Source organism: Octopus sinensis, linkage group LG18, assembly GCF_006345805.1.
Source record: "Octopus sinensis linkage group LG18, ASM634580v1, whole genome shotgun sequence".
Taxonomy (NCBI): Eukaryota; Metazoa; Mollusca; class Cephalopoda; order Octopoda; family Octopodidae; genus Octopus; species Octopus sinensis.
The window spans coordinates 49,612,250-49,627,508 of record NC_043014.1 but is presented as its reverse complement, the minus strand read 5'-3'; the positions used below and the strand labels follow the sequence as shown (position 1 = coordinate 49,627,508).

The following is a 15,259-nucleotide window of genomic DNA, read 5'->3' as shown; positions in this document are numbered from 1 at the left end:
TGTAGCACCGTAGCAAGAACCGGAATTTCTCGAACTCACGTTCTAGCTTTTCCTTGTCAGTGTGTGTGTGTGTATCATTCTATGTAGAATGTTTTCGTATCAGGAATCTTGGGAAACCAATACAAAAAATGTACACATACACACATATTGTTGTATGTGTGCATTTCTCTGCGCATAAGATGGCCTCTATATATGTGTGTATGTGTACATCTACATACATAATATGGCATATAGAAATACCTATATATATATGTATGTATGTATATATATATATATATATATAGGATCTTTTCGCTTTGTGTATATATATATATATATACATATATGTATATATATATATATATATACATATATATAGGATCTTTTCGCTTTGTATATATATATATATATATATATATATATATATAGATATACATATATGTGTGTGTATATATATATACATGTGTATATATAGGATCTTTTCGCTTTGTATATATATATATGTGTGTATATATATATACATACATGTGTATATATATATATATATTACATATATGTGTGTATATATATATATATATACATATATGTGTGTATATATATATATATATATATACATGTGTATATATAAGATCTTTTCGCTTTGTATATATATATATATATACATGTGTATATATATATAGGATCTTTTCGCTTTGTATATATATACATGTGTGTATATATATATATATATATATACATGTGTATATATAGGATCTTTTCGCTTTGTATATATATACATATATACACATACATTTTGTATCGGTGGCTTTCAAATAAAACTGCGAAGTTCCAAGACAAGATCACGTGATCGCTATCTTCCAGACAAGAAATAAAAGACAGGAAGACTGAAGTAGGAGGAGGAGGAAGACGAGTAAGTTATAGAGGTGGTAGGAGGAGAAGCAGTTGAGAGTGAAAAGTGGAGACGGAGGAGGAGGAGGAGGAGGAGAAGTAGTTGAGAGTGAAAAGTGGAGGCGGAGGAGGAGGAGGAGGAGAGGCAGTTGAGAGTGAAAAGTGGAGACGGAGGAGGAGGAGAAGCAGAAGATAGTTGAAGTAGGAGGCGGAGGTGGAGGAAAAAAAGAGTGAGCGAAAGGTAGAGGATCAGCAGTAGAAAGGCGGAAGTGGAGCAGGGGAGAAGAGAGATATAGAGAGAGGGGGTGAGAGAGCGGTACTGTAGGAAGCGAAAGTGAAATGTAGACGAGGAGAAGGAGGAGGAAGGGGAGGATCGCTAGAAAGAGTAAAAGGTGAAGGGGAGGTAAACGAAGTGCTTTTCGAGGTGTTTAGATGTGTTCAGAAGTAAACATGAGTCATGGCGGATGAACTACTACCTCTGTTGGGTCATCATTTGGATGCTGTTGATTCCGAAAGCGGTACGATCTCACATCCCATTTACATCTGTATATTGTGTATATATATGTGTGTGTGTATGTATTGCATTTTTTTGGTGGGGGAAGATTTGGCGGCCGTGGGGGACGACGGTTCCTTAGTGGTGGTCGCGGGTGGCGGTGCTGTGCTGATGATGACGGGGGTCATGGAATGGTAAAAAAAATGATTTGTTTATAATCACTATTAAAGCTGCTTGTTATTATTGTTCCACAGCGGGGGGGGGGGGGGGAGCCCCACAACTACGCAAAGATGCACTCAACAAAGTACACCACACAACACATTACGATCCACGCTCGTACGTGGTCGCCCGACTTTGCTAGAAATAACAGCTACACGTCCCTCAGATTAACACCCGAATGGCTCTTAAAAACAAAATAGAAAGTAATACATCGGATACTGTACTCCTAGATATGCCATACCCGATGGAATGATAGGATCTTTATGACTGGGAAGCATTTTGGTCATAAGTTTTGCTCAGTCAAGTCTGACCTAGGGCTAAACAATACGGATCTGCCAATGACGTAGTCTTTACCCGATTACCTCACATGCTAGAAATAGCAACGAAATCTCCCTTCTGCTCTTTGAAATAAAGAAGGGACACATTCAGCGATGTAGTCCCAGATATTACCCAGTTAAAGGGTTTGATGAACACCACTGCCAAAGCCTTCAGTAAGTAAGTTCGATGTTATTATAAGGTTTGCGCAGTCTGACTTTAACGACACTGGAGCCAAGAAAGGAGCCTCTGTGCGTGTTAGAAATAGCAGCAGAATTCCATCGAATTACATCTAGTCCCTGGTATATATATAAAAAGATGGCTTGGTCATAGTCGGAAAACCTTTAATCGTAAGTCTAAGTCTGCTTAATCAACGTGACATGAAATCTAAACAATAACAATTACGTACCAATACCCAACACGAGAAACCATCTTAATTGTTTCCAAGATCCCATGCTCTACACACATACATGTCTTTATATATATGTATATATATATATATATATATATATATATTATATATATATATATACATACATACACGCACTCACACCTGTCATTTTGCTAGTTGTCTCTTTAATTATTCTGTCCAGTCAGTTGTATCTTTGTGTATGTATGTCTGCTGTCTGTCTGTAGTGTTTATTAAAGTATTTATCTTCCTAGTCAGGAGGGAGAGGGTAAAACGAAATAGCTATCTGTCTATCTACCTAAGTCTTTCTCTCTTTCCATCCATCTATCTATCTATCTATCTATCTATCTATCTATCTATCTATCTATCTATCTATCTATCTATCTATCTGCCTATCTATCTATCTGCCTATCTATCTATCTATCTATCTATCTATCTATCTATCTATCTATCTATCTATCTCTATCTATCTATCTATCTATCTATGTCTGTCTGTCTGTCTGTCTGTCTGTCTGTCTATCTATCTATCTATCTATCTATCTATCTATCTATCTATCTATCTATCTATCTATCTATCTATCTATCTATCATTGTTTCCTCATCATTTAACATCGATGTTCCATACTGGCATGTGTTGGATGCTGACCTGAGGGCTGTGTTGGTCCCTATTGTCTGTTTTGGCAAGTTCTACAGTTGGATACCTTTCCTAACACCAACTACTTAACAAACAGAATGTATTGTGTGCTTTTTTTCTTCCTTTCGTGGTACCAGCAGTAGTAGGGTCAGCAAGTAATACAAAAGACAAGGCCCCCTTCACAGAATGGGAGCGCAGTATTTAGGGAGGTGCATTACACCAGGTATAGAGAGGCTGAGGTAGGAAGGATGGACAGGATCAGGCGTCTTGCTGCAGAGAAGATACATGGATTAGCCCAGCAAGAAAGAAAGGATGGCTGAGATGAGGTATCAGTGTGCACCCTCGAGGTACAACAAGGTGCATAGAGGGAGACTAGGAAGGAGAGGAGGGGAAGAATCGAGGATAGCTGGTTAGGGGGATGAGGTGAAGTGTGGGGGAGGAAAAAGATGTAAAGTGACAGATGTGAGGCATATAGGGGTGGATGTAATGAATTACAAAAAGGCAGCATCAACGGCAGTGATGAAAGGGTGTTCGGTGGACGTATAATGGTAATGGCTGATGTTGGGCTTGTGGGATTAATGGTAAAGGGAATGGTTGCAAGAAGAGGGTTTATTAGTATCACAAAAAGAAGGAATCTGTGTGCAGTTCAGCCCTTGGCGAGCTGGCAGAATCGTTAGCACGCTCGGCGAAATGCTTAGCAGTATTTCATCTGCCGTTACGTTCTGAGTTCAAATTCTGCTGAGGTCGACTTTGCCTTTCATCCTTTCGGGGTCTATTAAATAAGTACCAGTTACGCACTGGGGTTGATGTAATCGATTTAATCCGTTTACCTGTCCTTGTTTGTCTCCTCTGTATTTAGCCCCTTGTGGGTAGTAAAGAAATATATATAATTACAACACCTGAGCAATAGTGTGGAAGCACTCCGTCGGTTACGACGATGAGGGTTCCGGTTGATCCGAATCAACGGAACAGCCTGCTCGTGAAATTAACGTGTAAGTGGCTGAGCACTCCACAGACACGTGTACCCTTAACGTAGTCTCGGGGATATTCAGCGTGACACAGAGAGTGACAAGGCCGGCCCTTTGAAATACAGGTACAACGGAAACAGGAAGTAAGAGTGAGAGAAAGTTGTGGTGAAAGAGTACAGCAGGGATCACCACCATCCCCTGCTGGAGCCTCGTGGAGCTTTAGGTGTTTTCGCTCAATAAACACTCACAACGCCCGGTCTGGGAATCGAAACCGCGATCCTATGGCCGCGAGTCCGCTGCCCTAACCACTGGGCCATTGCGCCTCCTGAGCAATAGTACCACAGTCAGAAGAGTGAGGAAGAGGTGTATGTTATGAAAAGGTGTTGCTGGGAAGATTTGACAGGTACGGATTAGGTGCAAGGGGGAAATAGACATTGGTGGTATGTTCTTGGAGGCTTCATTTTTGGTGTGAAGGATGAGTGTTTTGAGCATGGCAAATTGCGATTCATCTTGGTCTTTTGTCATCCCCTCCTTGGAACAAATGTTGCGTATTTCAACGGAAACAAAAGGGTTAAAAAAAACTAGGAAACATTAGTGTGAGAGTTTGCTGAACATGGAAGCTACATTGGAAAGAGCTATTGTTGCAAGTAGACAGGGAAAAGCTGTGGCCAAGTAGAACTTGACCCAAGCGCAGATTGTTGGTTAGGTTCAGTAGAAGTGGATTGTATCCACTGACTGTCACAATGTCATCATCAACAGTTTCATGGAAGACAAAGAGGAAGCTTAGCCAATATCAAACTGTTGGCCCAGATTATGAAGGTAACAAAAAAGTTATAACATGACCAATTTAGAGAGAAAAATAGTTAATTTGAGATGCAGCTTGAGTTTGTTGTACCAGGACAGGTTATTACTGGTACTATTTTCCTAGTGGAGCATTTACAGTTCTGAGTCACTCCACAAGCCATTCTACCTAGCATTGGTTGACCTGGAGAATGTCTTTGACAAGGTTCAACACTATGAAGTCTGGTGGTTGCTGTGAACCCTTTTTGGAGATGAATGGCTTGCGAGAGCTTTGAAAGCCGCGTACAGAGATACTATCAGCTATGTGGCAGTTGACTTAGAATTCAGTGAGGAATTTGGCATGCAGGTAGGTGTCAATCAGGGTTCAGTTCTTAGGGTATTACTTGGAATATTATAAGTGTTATTTTTCACATAAGCCAGGAACATCCCATTCATACGTCCATTCCTCCATCTCCTCCACCCACTATTCCTGGGAGTGTCATGGAGATAGAGCCCTCAGGCACCTCCTCCATAGGGTCCTCTCAGAAGCAGCTGTCATTACATTTTCTGGATCCCCGAGAATACATTTACTGAGACCATGAGTATTATCCAACCATCTCATTCTTGGCCTACCTCCAGGTCTCCTGCCAGTCATAGGGTCAAGTCCTTAGGCTCCTCCGCCATATGGCTGGATTCCCCAGCATGACCAACTGAGACTATGGATAACAATTCTACTATATGGCTCAGAAACCTGGACGTTATCAAAGAAGCTTGAGAGGCGGTTGGATGGAACCTACACTCGCCTCCTTATGAGAGCTCAAAATCTCTCGTGGAGGTGCCATCCAACCAAAATGCAAATATATGGGAAACTACCAGCTGTGTCATCTCTTGTGAAAGGTAGGAGAGTCCAGTTTGCTGGACATTGTTGTAGAGCTGAAAAAGAAGTAATTTCTACTCTTCTCCTCTGGAAGCCATCTACTCGCAATGCCAGAGGACGCACACTCTCCTACCCTGATGTAATCTCCAGGGATACAGGCATCCAGCAACAGGACCTCCGTAATGCCATGATGGACCGTGAAGTCTGGCATAGCATGGTAAATTCCATTGTCTCGACCACGGTCAAACAATGATGATGATGATGATGGATAACATCCAACGTGTCTGCCCATGTCTGTTATTGTTGACATTTGTGATTATGCAGAAGCTGCAATGTAGGAATGGTGTTACTGTTGGCACTTCTGTTATTTGCTCTTCAAAGCTGTGTGGTGTTAGTGATCCCTTACTTAAAAAACCGCTGAAGGTAGGTTAACGACAAGAAGAGTGGAGGCACATGGCCTAGTGGTTAGAGCAGCGGACTCGCGGTCGAGGGATCGCGGGTTCGAATCTCAGACCGGGTGATGTGTGAGTTTACGAGCGAAACACCTAGGCTCCACGCGGCTCCGGCAGAAGGTAAAGGCGAACTTCTGCTGACTCTTTCGCCACAACTTTCTCTTATTCTTTCCTCCTGCATCTTGCAGCTCATCTGTGACGGACTGGCGTCCCGTCCAGGTGGGGAACCTATACGCCAAGGAAACTGGGAAACTGGCCCTTATAAGCCAGGCATGGCTTGAGAAGGAAAAACAACAACTTTATATATCCTCCTTTTCTGCATGACAAGCAAAGCTATTTCCCTGAAGATAACCAGAATGCCGTCTTCTTTCCTGCTTAATATAACCTTAGTCTTTACTAAATTTACCTTGAGACCTCTTGATTCTAAATTAACTGAAATTCCTCTCAAATTCCACTATAGATCCAGCTATAGTTCTGTGAGGTTCAGAGATCGGCCTTCACATTTTCATCCATCTCCCTGGATCTCTGTCTCCCACAAGCTGCATCCACGTTTAGTGACTAGCCAGCATCGCCTTACTGGCACTTGTGCCAGTGGCACATGTAAAAACATTCGAGCGAGGTTGTTGCCAGCACCGCCTGACTGGCCGCCGTGCCGGTGGCACGTAAAAGCACCCACTACATTCTCGGAGTGGTTGGCGTTAGGAAGGGCATCCAGCTGTAGAAACTCTGCCAGATCAGATTGGAGCCTGGTGCAGCCAACTGGTTCGCCAGCCCTCAGTCAAAATCGTCCAACCCATGCTTGCATGCAAAGCGAACATTAAACACTGATGATGATGATGATGATGACTTCTTTATACAGCTGTCCTCATTCATATATGTCACATGTCACTCTGATCTGGCAATGTTTCTACAACTGGATGCCTTTCTTTTACTCTGCATCCAATTCCTCTCATCTCCACTTTTTCTCTATACTTTGTCATTTATGCAACTTAAATTGCACATCCATTGGTGCCGGCGGCACGTAAAAAGCATCAACTGATCATGGCCGTTGCCAGCCTCCCCTGGCACCTGTGCCGGTGGCACGTAAAAAGCACCAACCGATTGTGGTCGTTTCCAGCCCCCCCTGGCACCTGTGCAGGTGGCACATAAAAAGCACCAACCGATTGTGGCCGTTGCCAGCCTCCCTTGTAACCTGTGCCAGTGGTACGTAAAAAGCACCCACTACACTCACTCACAGAGTGGTTGGCATTAGGAAGGGCATCCAGCTGTAGAAACACTGCCAGATCAGACTGGAGCCTGGTGCAGCCGCTGGCTTCCCAGACCCCGGTTGAACCGTCCAACCCATGCTAGCATGGAAAACGGACGTTAAACGATGGTGATGATTGAAGCATGCTAACTGTTTTCTTTCCAGTTTTCTCAAGTCACACATCTTTTATACCATGCAGTTCTAACACATGCATCGTACAATCTGCCCTTCATTCTGAAGGGAAAAAAACGTTTTATTACCATCAGTGGTAGAAACTCCCTGAGGTTTTTCCAACCCATTCTTCCAGTGCAGCCACCTTCCCTGTTAATTAACACCTCTGAGGTAACAAAGATTGACTACCACTAACGAATCATTTGGATATGTTTATATATATATATCATCGTCATCGTTTAGCGTCCGCTTTCCATGCTGGCATGGGTTGGTCGGTGCAACTGGGGTCTGGGAAGCCAGATGGCTGCACCAGGCCCAGTCTGATCTGGCAATGTTTCTACGGCTGGATGCCCTTCCTAACGCCAACCACTCCATGAGTGTAGTGGGTGCTTTTTACATGCCACCGGCACAGGTGCCAGACGAGGCTGGCAAACGGCCACGATTGGATGGTGCTTTTTACGTGCCACCGACATGGAGGCCAGGTGAGGCTGGCAACGGCCACGATCGGATGGTGCTTTTTACATGCCACCAGCACGGAAGCCAGTTGGGGCGGCGCTGGCAACGGCCACGTTCGGATGGTTCTCTTATGTGTACAAATATATATTCTTTTATTCTTTTACTTGTTTCAGTCATTTGACTGTGGCCATGCTGGAGCACTGACTTTAGTTGAATAAATCGACCCCAGGACTTATTCTTTGTAAGCCTAGTACTTATTCTATCAGTCTCTTTTGCTGAACCGCTAAGTTATAGAGATGTAAACACACTAACATTGGTTGTCAAGCGATGGTGGTGGGGACAAACCCACACACACACATACATACATAAATATGTGTGTATATATATATGTAACTGACGGAGTGCCACGATACATATATATATATATATACACACGACCGGCTACTTTCAGTTTCTGTCTACCAAATCCACTCACAAGACTTTGGTTGGCTTGAGGTTATAGTAGATGACACTTGCCCAAGATGCCACGCAGTGGGACTGAGCCCAGAACCATGTGGTTGGGAAGCAAGATTTTTACCACACAGCCACTCCTATATATACATAGGTGACTGTGGCAGGATATCTCCAAATGTTTGAAGGATCCCTAAGTTTCTAGGAAATCTCTTAGACCTTCCAGCTCTAAGTCTCAAATCACTAACTGCCAACCCATGTTGTTAAGTCCATTCTTTATCAGGGAAGAACCGTGCATTCACAAGTATCTGCCTACCCTGTTTTCTAGTGAGAATGTCCCCAGTATAGGCGCAGGAGTGGCTGTGTGGTAAGTAGCTTGCTAACCAACCACATGGTCCCGAGTTCAGTCCCACTGTGTGGCACCTTGGGCAAGTGTCTTCTGCTATAGCCCCGGGCCGACCAATGCCTTGTGAGTGGATTTGGTAGACCGATAGAATAAGTACTGGGCTTACAAAGAATAAGTCCCGGGGTTGATTTGCTCGACTAAAGGCGGTGCTCCAGCATGGCCGCAGTCAAATGACTGAAACAAGTAAAAGAGTAAAGAGAGTATGGCTTGTATGTCACCAGATTCATAGTTGATCAAGTGGCTGGTAGGTTTTCCCGAGTTCTGAAGTGCAGGTTGACAAAAACAGGGTGGGGTTGAGAATAAGAATCTCCTCCAAAATGTTTATTCTCAATTTTATGCAAATAATCTTAATCTGGACATTTGAAAATTTATCTCTGTAAAGTTTAATTTGAAGAAATCATTATTGAGAAACTAAAAAGGAATCAATCCGGTGTGGGGCACTAAACTATACTTATGCCTCATGTTCTTCCTTTGTGATCTGTTTTGTACTTGGGAGTCGTTGTTTATGTAAATATTTGACAACTTTACAATATTGCTGTGTATGAAAGTCTTAACTTTTGTTATTGTATTACATATTCATGAACATCGAAATAAATATCAATGGAAATAGTAGTTGTGATACCTGTGCCAGTGGCACATAAAAAGCACCATCCAAACGTGGCCATTGCCAGCGCCGCCTTGACTGGCTTCTGTGCCTGTGGCACATAAAAAGCACCATCCGAATGTGGCCGATGCCAGTGCCGCCGCGACTGGCTCCAGTGCCGGTGGCACATTAAAAGCACCATCTGAACGTGGCCGATGCCAGCGCCGCCTTGGCTGGCTTCCGTGCCGGTGGCACGTAAAATGCACCATCCGAACGTAGCCGTTGCCAGCGCCGCCTCGACTGGCTCCAGTGCCGGTGGCACATTAAAAGCACCATCCGAACGTGGCCGATGCCAGCGCCGCCTTGGCTGGCTTCCGTGCCGGTGGCACATTAAAAGTACCAACCGATTGTGGTCGATTCCAGACTCCCCTGGCACCTGTGCAGGTGGCACGTAAAAAGCACCCACTACACTCGCGGAGTGGTTGGCGTTAGGAAGGGCATCCAGCTGTAGAAACTCTGCCAGATCAGACTGGAGCCTGGTGCAGTCCCTGGCTTCCCAGACCCCGGTCGAACCGTCCAACCCGTGCTAGCATGGAAAGTGGACGTTAAACAATGACGATGATGATGATGATGATGATGATTTAATGAGTGAAGCATTTAAAATACAATAAACAATAAAAATGATGTAATTACAGGATACGATATTCAGGAAATAATAATGTCTAGGATAGTCAGGAGGAGGAGATTTGGTATAGAGGTCCTTACATCATGGAAAGGAAACTGCATGAGTGGTCAAAAAAAAAAAAGAGTGGGAGGTGAATATTTCAAAAAACAAAAGGAAAAAATCTCAAATTTTTGGAAATATTTTAGTCATAATTTCCATTGGCTGTGTGGTAAGTAGCTTGCTTACCAACCACATGGTTCCGGGTTCAGTCCCACTGTGTGGCACCTTGGGTAAGTGGATTTGGTAGGCAGAAACTGAAAGAAGCCTGTCGTATATATGTATATATATATATATGTATGTATGTATATATGTATGTATGTGTGTCTGTGTTTGTCCCCCCAACATCACTTGACAACTGATGCTGGTGTGCTTATGTCCCCGTAACTTAGCGGTTTGGCAAAAGACACCCATAGAATAAGTACTAGGCTTACAAAGAATAAGTCCTGGGGTCAATTTGCTCGACTAAAGGCGGTGCTGCAGCATGGCCACAGTCAAATGACTGAAACAATTAAATGAATAAAAGAGAGTAAATATAGCAAACAAGAAACATGGATAAGTTAGTGTCTTGTTAAGTTGCTATTAAGAGAAAATGATATACTACAGATATCACATTGATATGGTTGCTCTCCTGTATGAATACGTAGCGAGCCATCCAACCATTTATCTATCACACTAACTCTCTTTTACTTGTTTCAGTCATTTGACTGTGGCCATGCAGCAGCACTGTCTTTAGTCGAGCAAATCAACCTCAAGATTTATTCTTTGTAAGCCTAGTACTTATTCTATCGGTCTCTTTTGCTGAACTGCTAAGTGATGGGGACATAAACACACCAGCATCAGTTGTCAAGCGATGGTGGGGGGGGGGACAAACACAGATACAAACTTATACACACACACACACACACACACACATATATATATATATATATATATATATACATATATACGACGGGCTTCTTTCAGTTTCCGTCTACCAAATCCACTCGCAAGGCTTTGGTCAGCCTGGGGCTATAGTAGAAGACACTTGCCCAAGGAGCCACGCAGTGGGACTGAACCCAGAACCATGAGGCTCGCAAGCAAGCTACTTACCTCACAGCCACTTCTCAACCATTTTTTTCTTTTTTACCTATGGACCCCTTTGATTTCTATTTTACCCTGCTGGGCCTCCACAGCCATTTGATGTATATACTTTTATACTCAAATATCATTAGCAGTTGTATTAAAATTACAAAATCTTATATGGACCCCCAAGAGTCATACCGACCCCAGTTGAGGACCATGTGGTTCGTAAGCAAGCTACTTACCACACAGCCACTCCACATTGTGATAGGCAAATTTACATTGATATTCATCTGGAGATAATGTCTCTTATGGGATGTGCTGTGTTAAAAACAATATATATCAGAAGGAGAGGAAAAATCATTCCAGCAATGGTGACTAAGAATGCTAGATGCATTTCTGTCTTGCTGGGTGTATTCAGTGGTGTGTACTCAAAGCTAGCATGCTTAGATGAAATTTGTTACCATCAATATATAGAAAAAACAAGTGAGTAAACAATTAGGAGCACTCCGTCGGTCATGACGACGAGGGTCTCAGCTGATATGATCAATGGAACAGCCTGCTTGTGAAATTAATGTTCCAAGTGGCTGAGCAATCCACAGACACGCATACCCTTAACGTAGTTCTCAGGGAGATTCAGCGTGATACAAAGTGTGACAAATCCAGCCCTTTGACATGCAGGTACAATTCATTTTTGCCAGCTGAGTGGACAGGAGCAATGTGAAATAAAGTGTCTTGCTCAAGGACACAACGCGTTGCCCGGAATCGAACTCACGACCTTACAATCGTGAGCCGAATGCCCCTAACCACTAAGCCACGCGCCTTCATCAGTAAACAATTACTGAGGTTGGAAATAGCCACCCAGCCAAATAAAATCCTGTTATATGCAACATCATGGGTTTTTAAATCTAATACTTGCTTCTGGACTTGGTTCTTTGGCCACTGAAGATAAAGGTAGACAATTGTTACAGTGATGACAGCAATTAAGTCAGAAACATGTGTCCCCTACTGTCCACTTACATCTAGACAATGAAGCTGTCCTTTTCTCTGAATGGCATGTCAGTTTTGGAGAAGTTTTGTTTCTCGAGATTATCTCCCCTTCCCATGTGGACCTGAGCTTAATTGCTATTTCGTAATTATCACACATCATCTAGAGATGGAGATAATTTTAATAAATCAAGGATTTACATTGTATGGTATTTGATATACTTGTATTTGTCTATGTTGATCGAGTACACATCAGTGTCCACTCTGAACTATTTTCCTTAGCTCCCTTTTTGTTTAAATTGTGTGTGTGTGTGCCTTTTATCAAGGCCATGTTAGGGCACTACTTGGGAGAACCTTAGTCAAGTGAATCGACCCCACCGCTTATTTTTTAAAGCTTGGCACATATTCTATCAGTCGCTTTTGTCGAACTGCTAGGTTATGGGGGATGTAAACACACCAACACAGGTTGTCAAAAAGCGGGGAGAGGGGGCAAGCTCCGACAAGATACCATTCCCGAAGAAAGGCATATGTACAATGGGCTTCTTTCAGTTTCCACTCACAAGGCTTTGGTCGGCCCAAGGCTGTAGTAGAAGACACTTGCTCGAGGTGCCCCGCAGTGGGACTGAAACCGGAACCATCTGATTGGGAAACAAACCTATGTGTGTGTGTGTATGTGTATGTATATACACACTTATTTAATTATATATATTCATAAATATATACATATACATACGTGGATATATATATAAATATATATATATATGTGTGTGTGTGTCTGTGTGTATGTATATAAGCTGTGAGCGTGTGCGCAAATATGTCTTTATAAGGATATTGCGTAGTTTCATTGTTAATTAACCGATCACATTTGCCATTTCCCCCCAATTTTCTCAAAGAAAATTTACCCCATTTATAACTATTAATTAATATTTTTAAATTTCAATATCAACTAATTTATCATAATTAATCATTTGAACACCAAGACTTCCAGAAAAGGATAATTGTTCTCGTTTATTAACTCGGTTGATGGGGAGATTGGTGGTCTTATTACATCTATCACTGTTATTATAATTATTAACGCTAATAATACTAATGATATAATTATAATAATTACTAATTGTTTCTTGACAGATGTTAATCTAGTTTTGATGTGTTTCCCGTTTGTCTTTCTATGTAAATATTTACCTGCTTTTGTCACAGGGATCGTCAATGTTTTGTCAATTAACCACCGCAATATGATGTACCCTTAGCTCTAAAATTAGCAAGACAGTGTGTGTGTGTACAGATTGATATACACACACAGTGACATATATATATATATCTTAATTTATCGACCCCGAAAGGATGATAAATTAAGTACCAGTTAAGCACTGGGGTCGATGTAATCGTCTTAATCCGTTTGTTTGTCCCCTCTATGTTTAGCCCCTTGTGGGTAATAAATAAACATATATATATATATATATATATATATATATATATATATATATATATATATATGTATGTATGTGTGTGTGTGTGTGTGTGTGTTTGTGTGTGTGTGTGTGTGTTGTAGTGAAAGAAAAAAAATATTTATTTAGAGAGATGTGTGTATGTGTACACACATACATACATATGTAAATATAGATAGTTATTTATACACATGATGTATAAAAAATTAGCTATGTGCTTTATATATATATATATATGAAATATAAATTAGAGATAAAACCACTATTAGGCAACTCAAACAATGATAGACATAAACCAAAACATAAATAACAAATAAAATATATTTTTATAAAACATATAACTTATAACTAGATCTCAAAAAGTATAAAAATGAATGATCTATCTATCTATCTATCTATCTATCTATCTATCTATCTATCTATATATATATATATATATATATATATATATATATATATACATATATATACATACATATATATATATATATATATATATACATACATATATATATAATATATATATATATATATATATATATACATATATATATATATCTATATATACACATATATATATAATATATATACATATATATATATATAATATATATACATATATATATATATATATATATATATATACATATATATATATATATATATACATATATATATATATATATATAATATATATATATATATATTATATATATATATATATATATATATATATTAACAGTTCTGACACAGAAGTAACTAGAATCTCTCTATGTGGTCTCTTCACATGCTAGAAATAGCAACCAATCTATATCAAATGAATCTTCACCGTGTCTGAAAAAAACAACGGGATGGTTACGGCTGGAATGTCTTTTGTGTGCAAGTCTGTGTGATGTGACCCGAGGTTAAACAGCAAAGATAACAAACTTATTGGTTTTGAGTTGAAATTCATCATTGTGGAAGTTTTTCTTCTTCTTCCATATCCACCCTACTATGTATATAAAAGTGTGTGGGGAAATTCTGTAGTCCTGTTCCAGCAGGTACCCCTGGATCTGTCTTGCAGGCTCCCCTGGATAAATCCATTCCAGCCGTGAACATTTCGTCTTTTATTCAGAAACAGTGTATCTGTAATAATGTGGACTTCATGAAATTGGTATGAATTGAAACAAGATTCGGCTGCTATTTCTAACAGAATCGTAACGACCCACAAAGAAAGCTCCATGGTGTGCGCGGTGCTAAAATTACAGTTTGAAGATTTCAAATCTTTTCTATTCGAAATTTAAAGCAATAAAGGAAACACAATCAGATAATAAAATTCGTAGAAGAACTTCATTAAACGGAAGCAGTGACGAAATATTGAAAGAATTATGAACGTTGCGAGAGCCATTGTGTCTCTCACGAGTCTCAGACAAAACGCTGAACAAGGGAAGAATTCAGTGTTCGCTATTTGCAGCTCCTTCAAACATCTCAAATGTCACAGCATATAAAATGTAATGTACCTTGAATTGACGACATATTTGCAACCGTATTTCATTTTAATTTTCTTTTTTCCTTTTTTCATTTTCATAGTTTATTCAGAAAAAGAAAGGGGACCAATATCTGTGACCCCCCTTCTCCAGGGTCCCTTGTAACGTGTGGGAGGAAGGGAATCTGTCAGGAATCTGTCATCTTCAGATTGGAAACTACCTACCTACCGAACGAACAAACCAACTTCCATT

The 15,259-nt window shown here is 40.8% G+C and overlaps 1 protein-coding gene across 3 annotated transcripts in view; it reads left to right on the top strand.

The window, feature by feature from the left end:
• The first annotated feature begins 1,234 nt into the window (after positions 1–1,234).
• Positions 1,235–15,259, top strand: part of LOC115221695 (protein cereblon) — a 44,072-nt gene continuing 30,047 nt past the window's right edge. Inside the window, exon 1 of one of the 3 annotated variants that reach the window (XM_029791900.2) lies at positions 1,235–1,385. In XM_029791900.2, coding sequence (XP_029647760.1) covers positions 1,325–1,385 — 61 coding nt within the window. In that variant the 5' untranslated portion in view covers positions 1,235–1,324. Of the gene's footprint in view, positions 1,386–14,936; positions 15,032–15,259 lie in introns of those variants that run through there. The other 2 variants (XM_029791901.2, XM_036511038.1) reach the window with 2 other exon arrangements.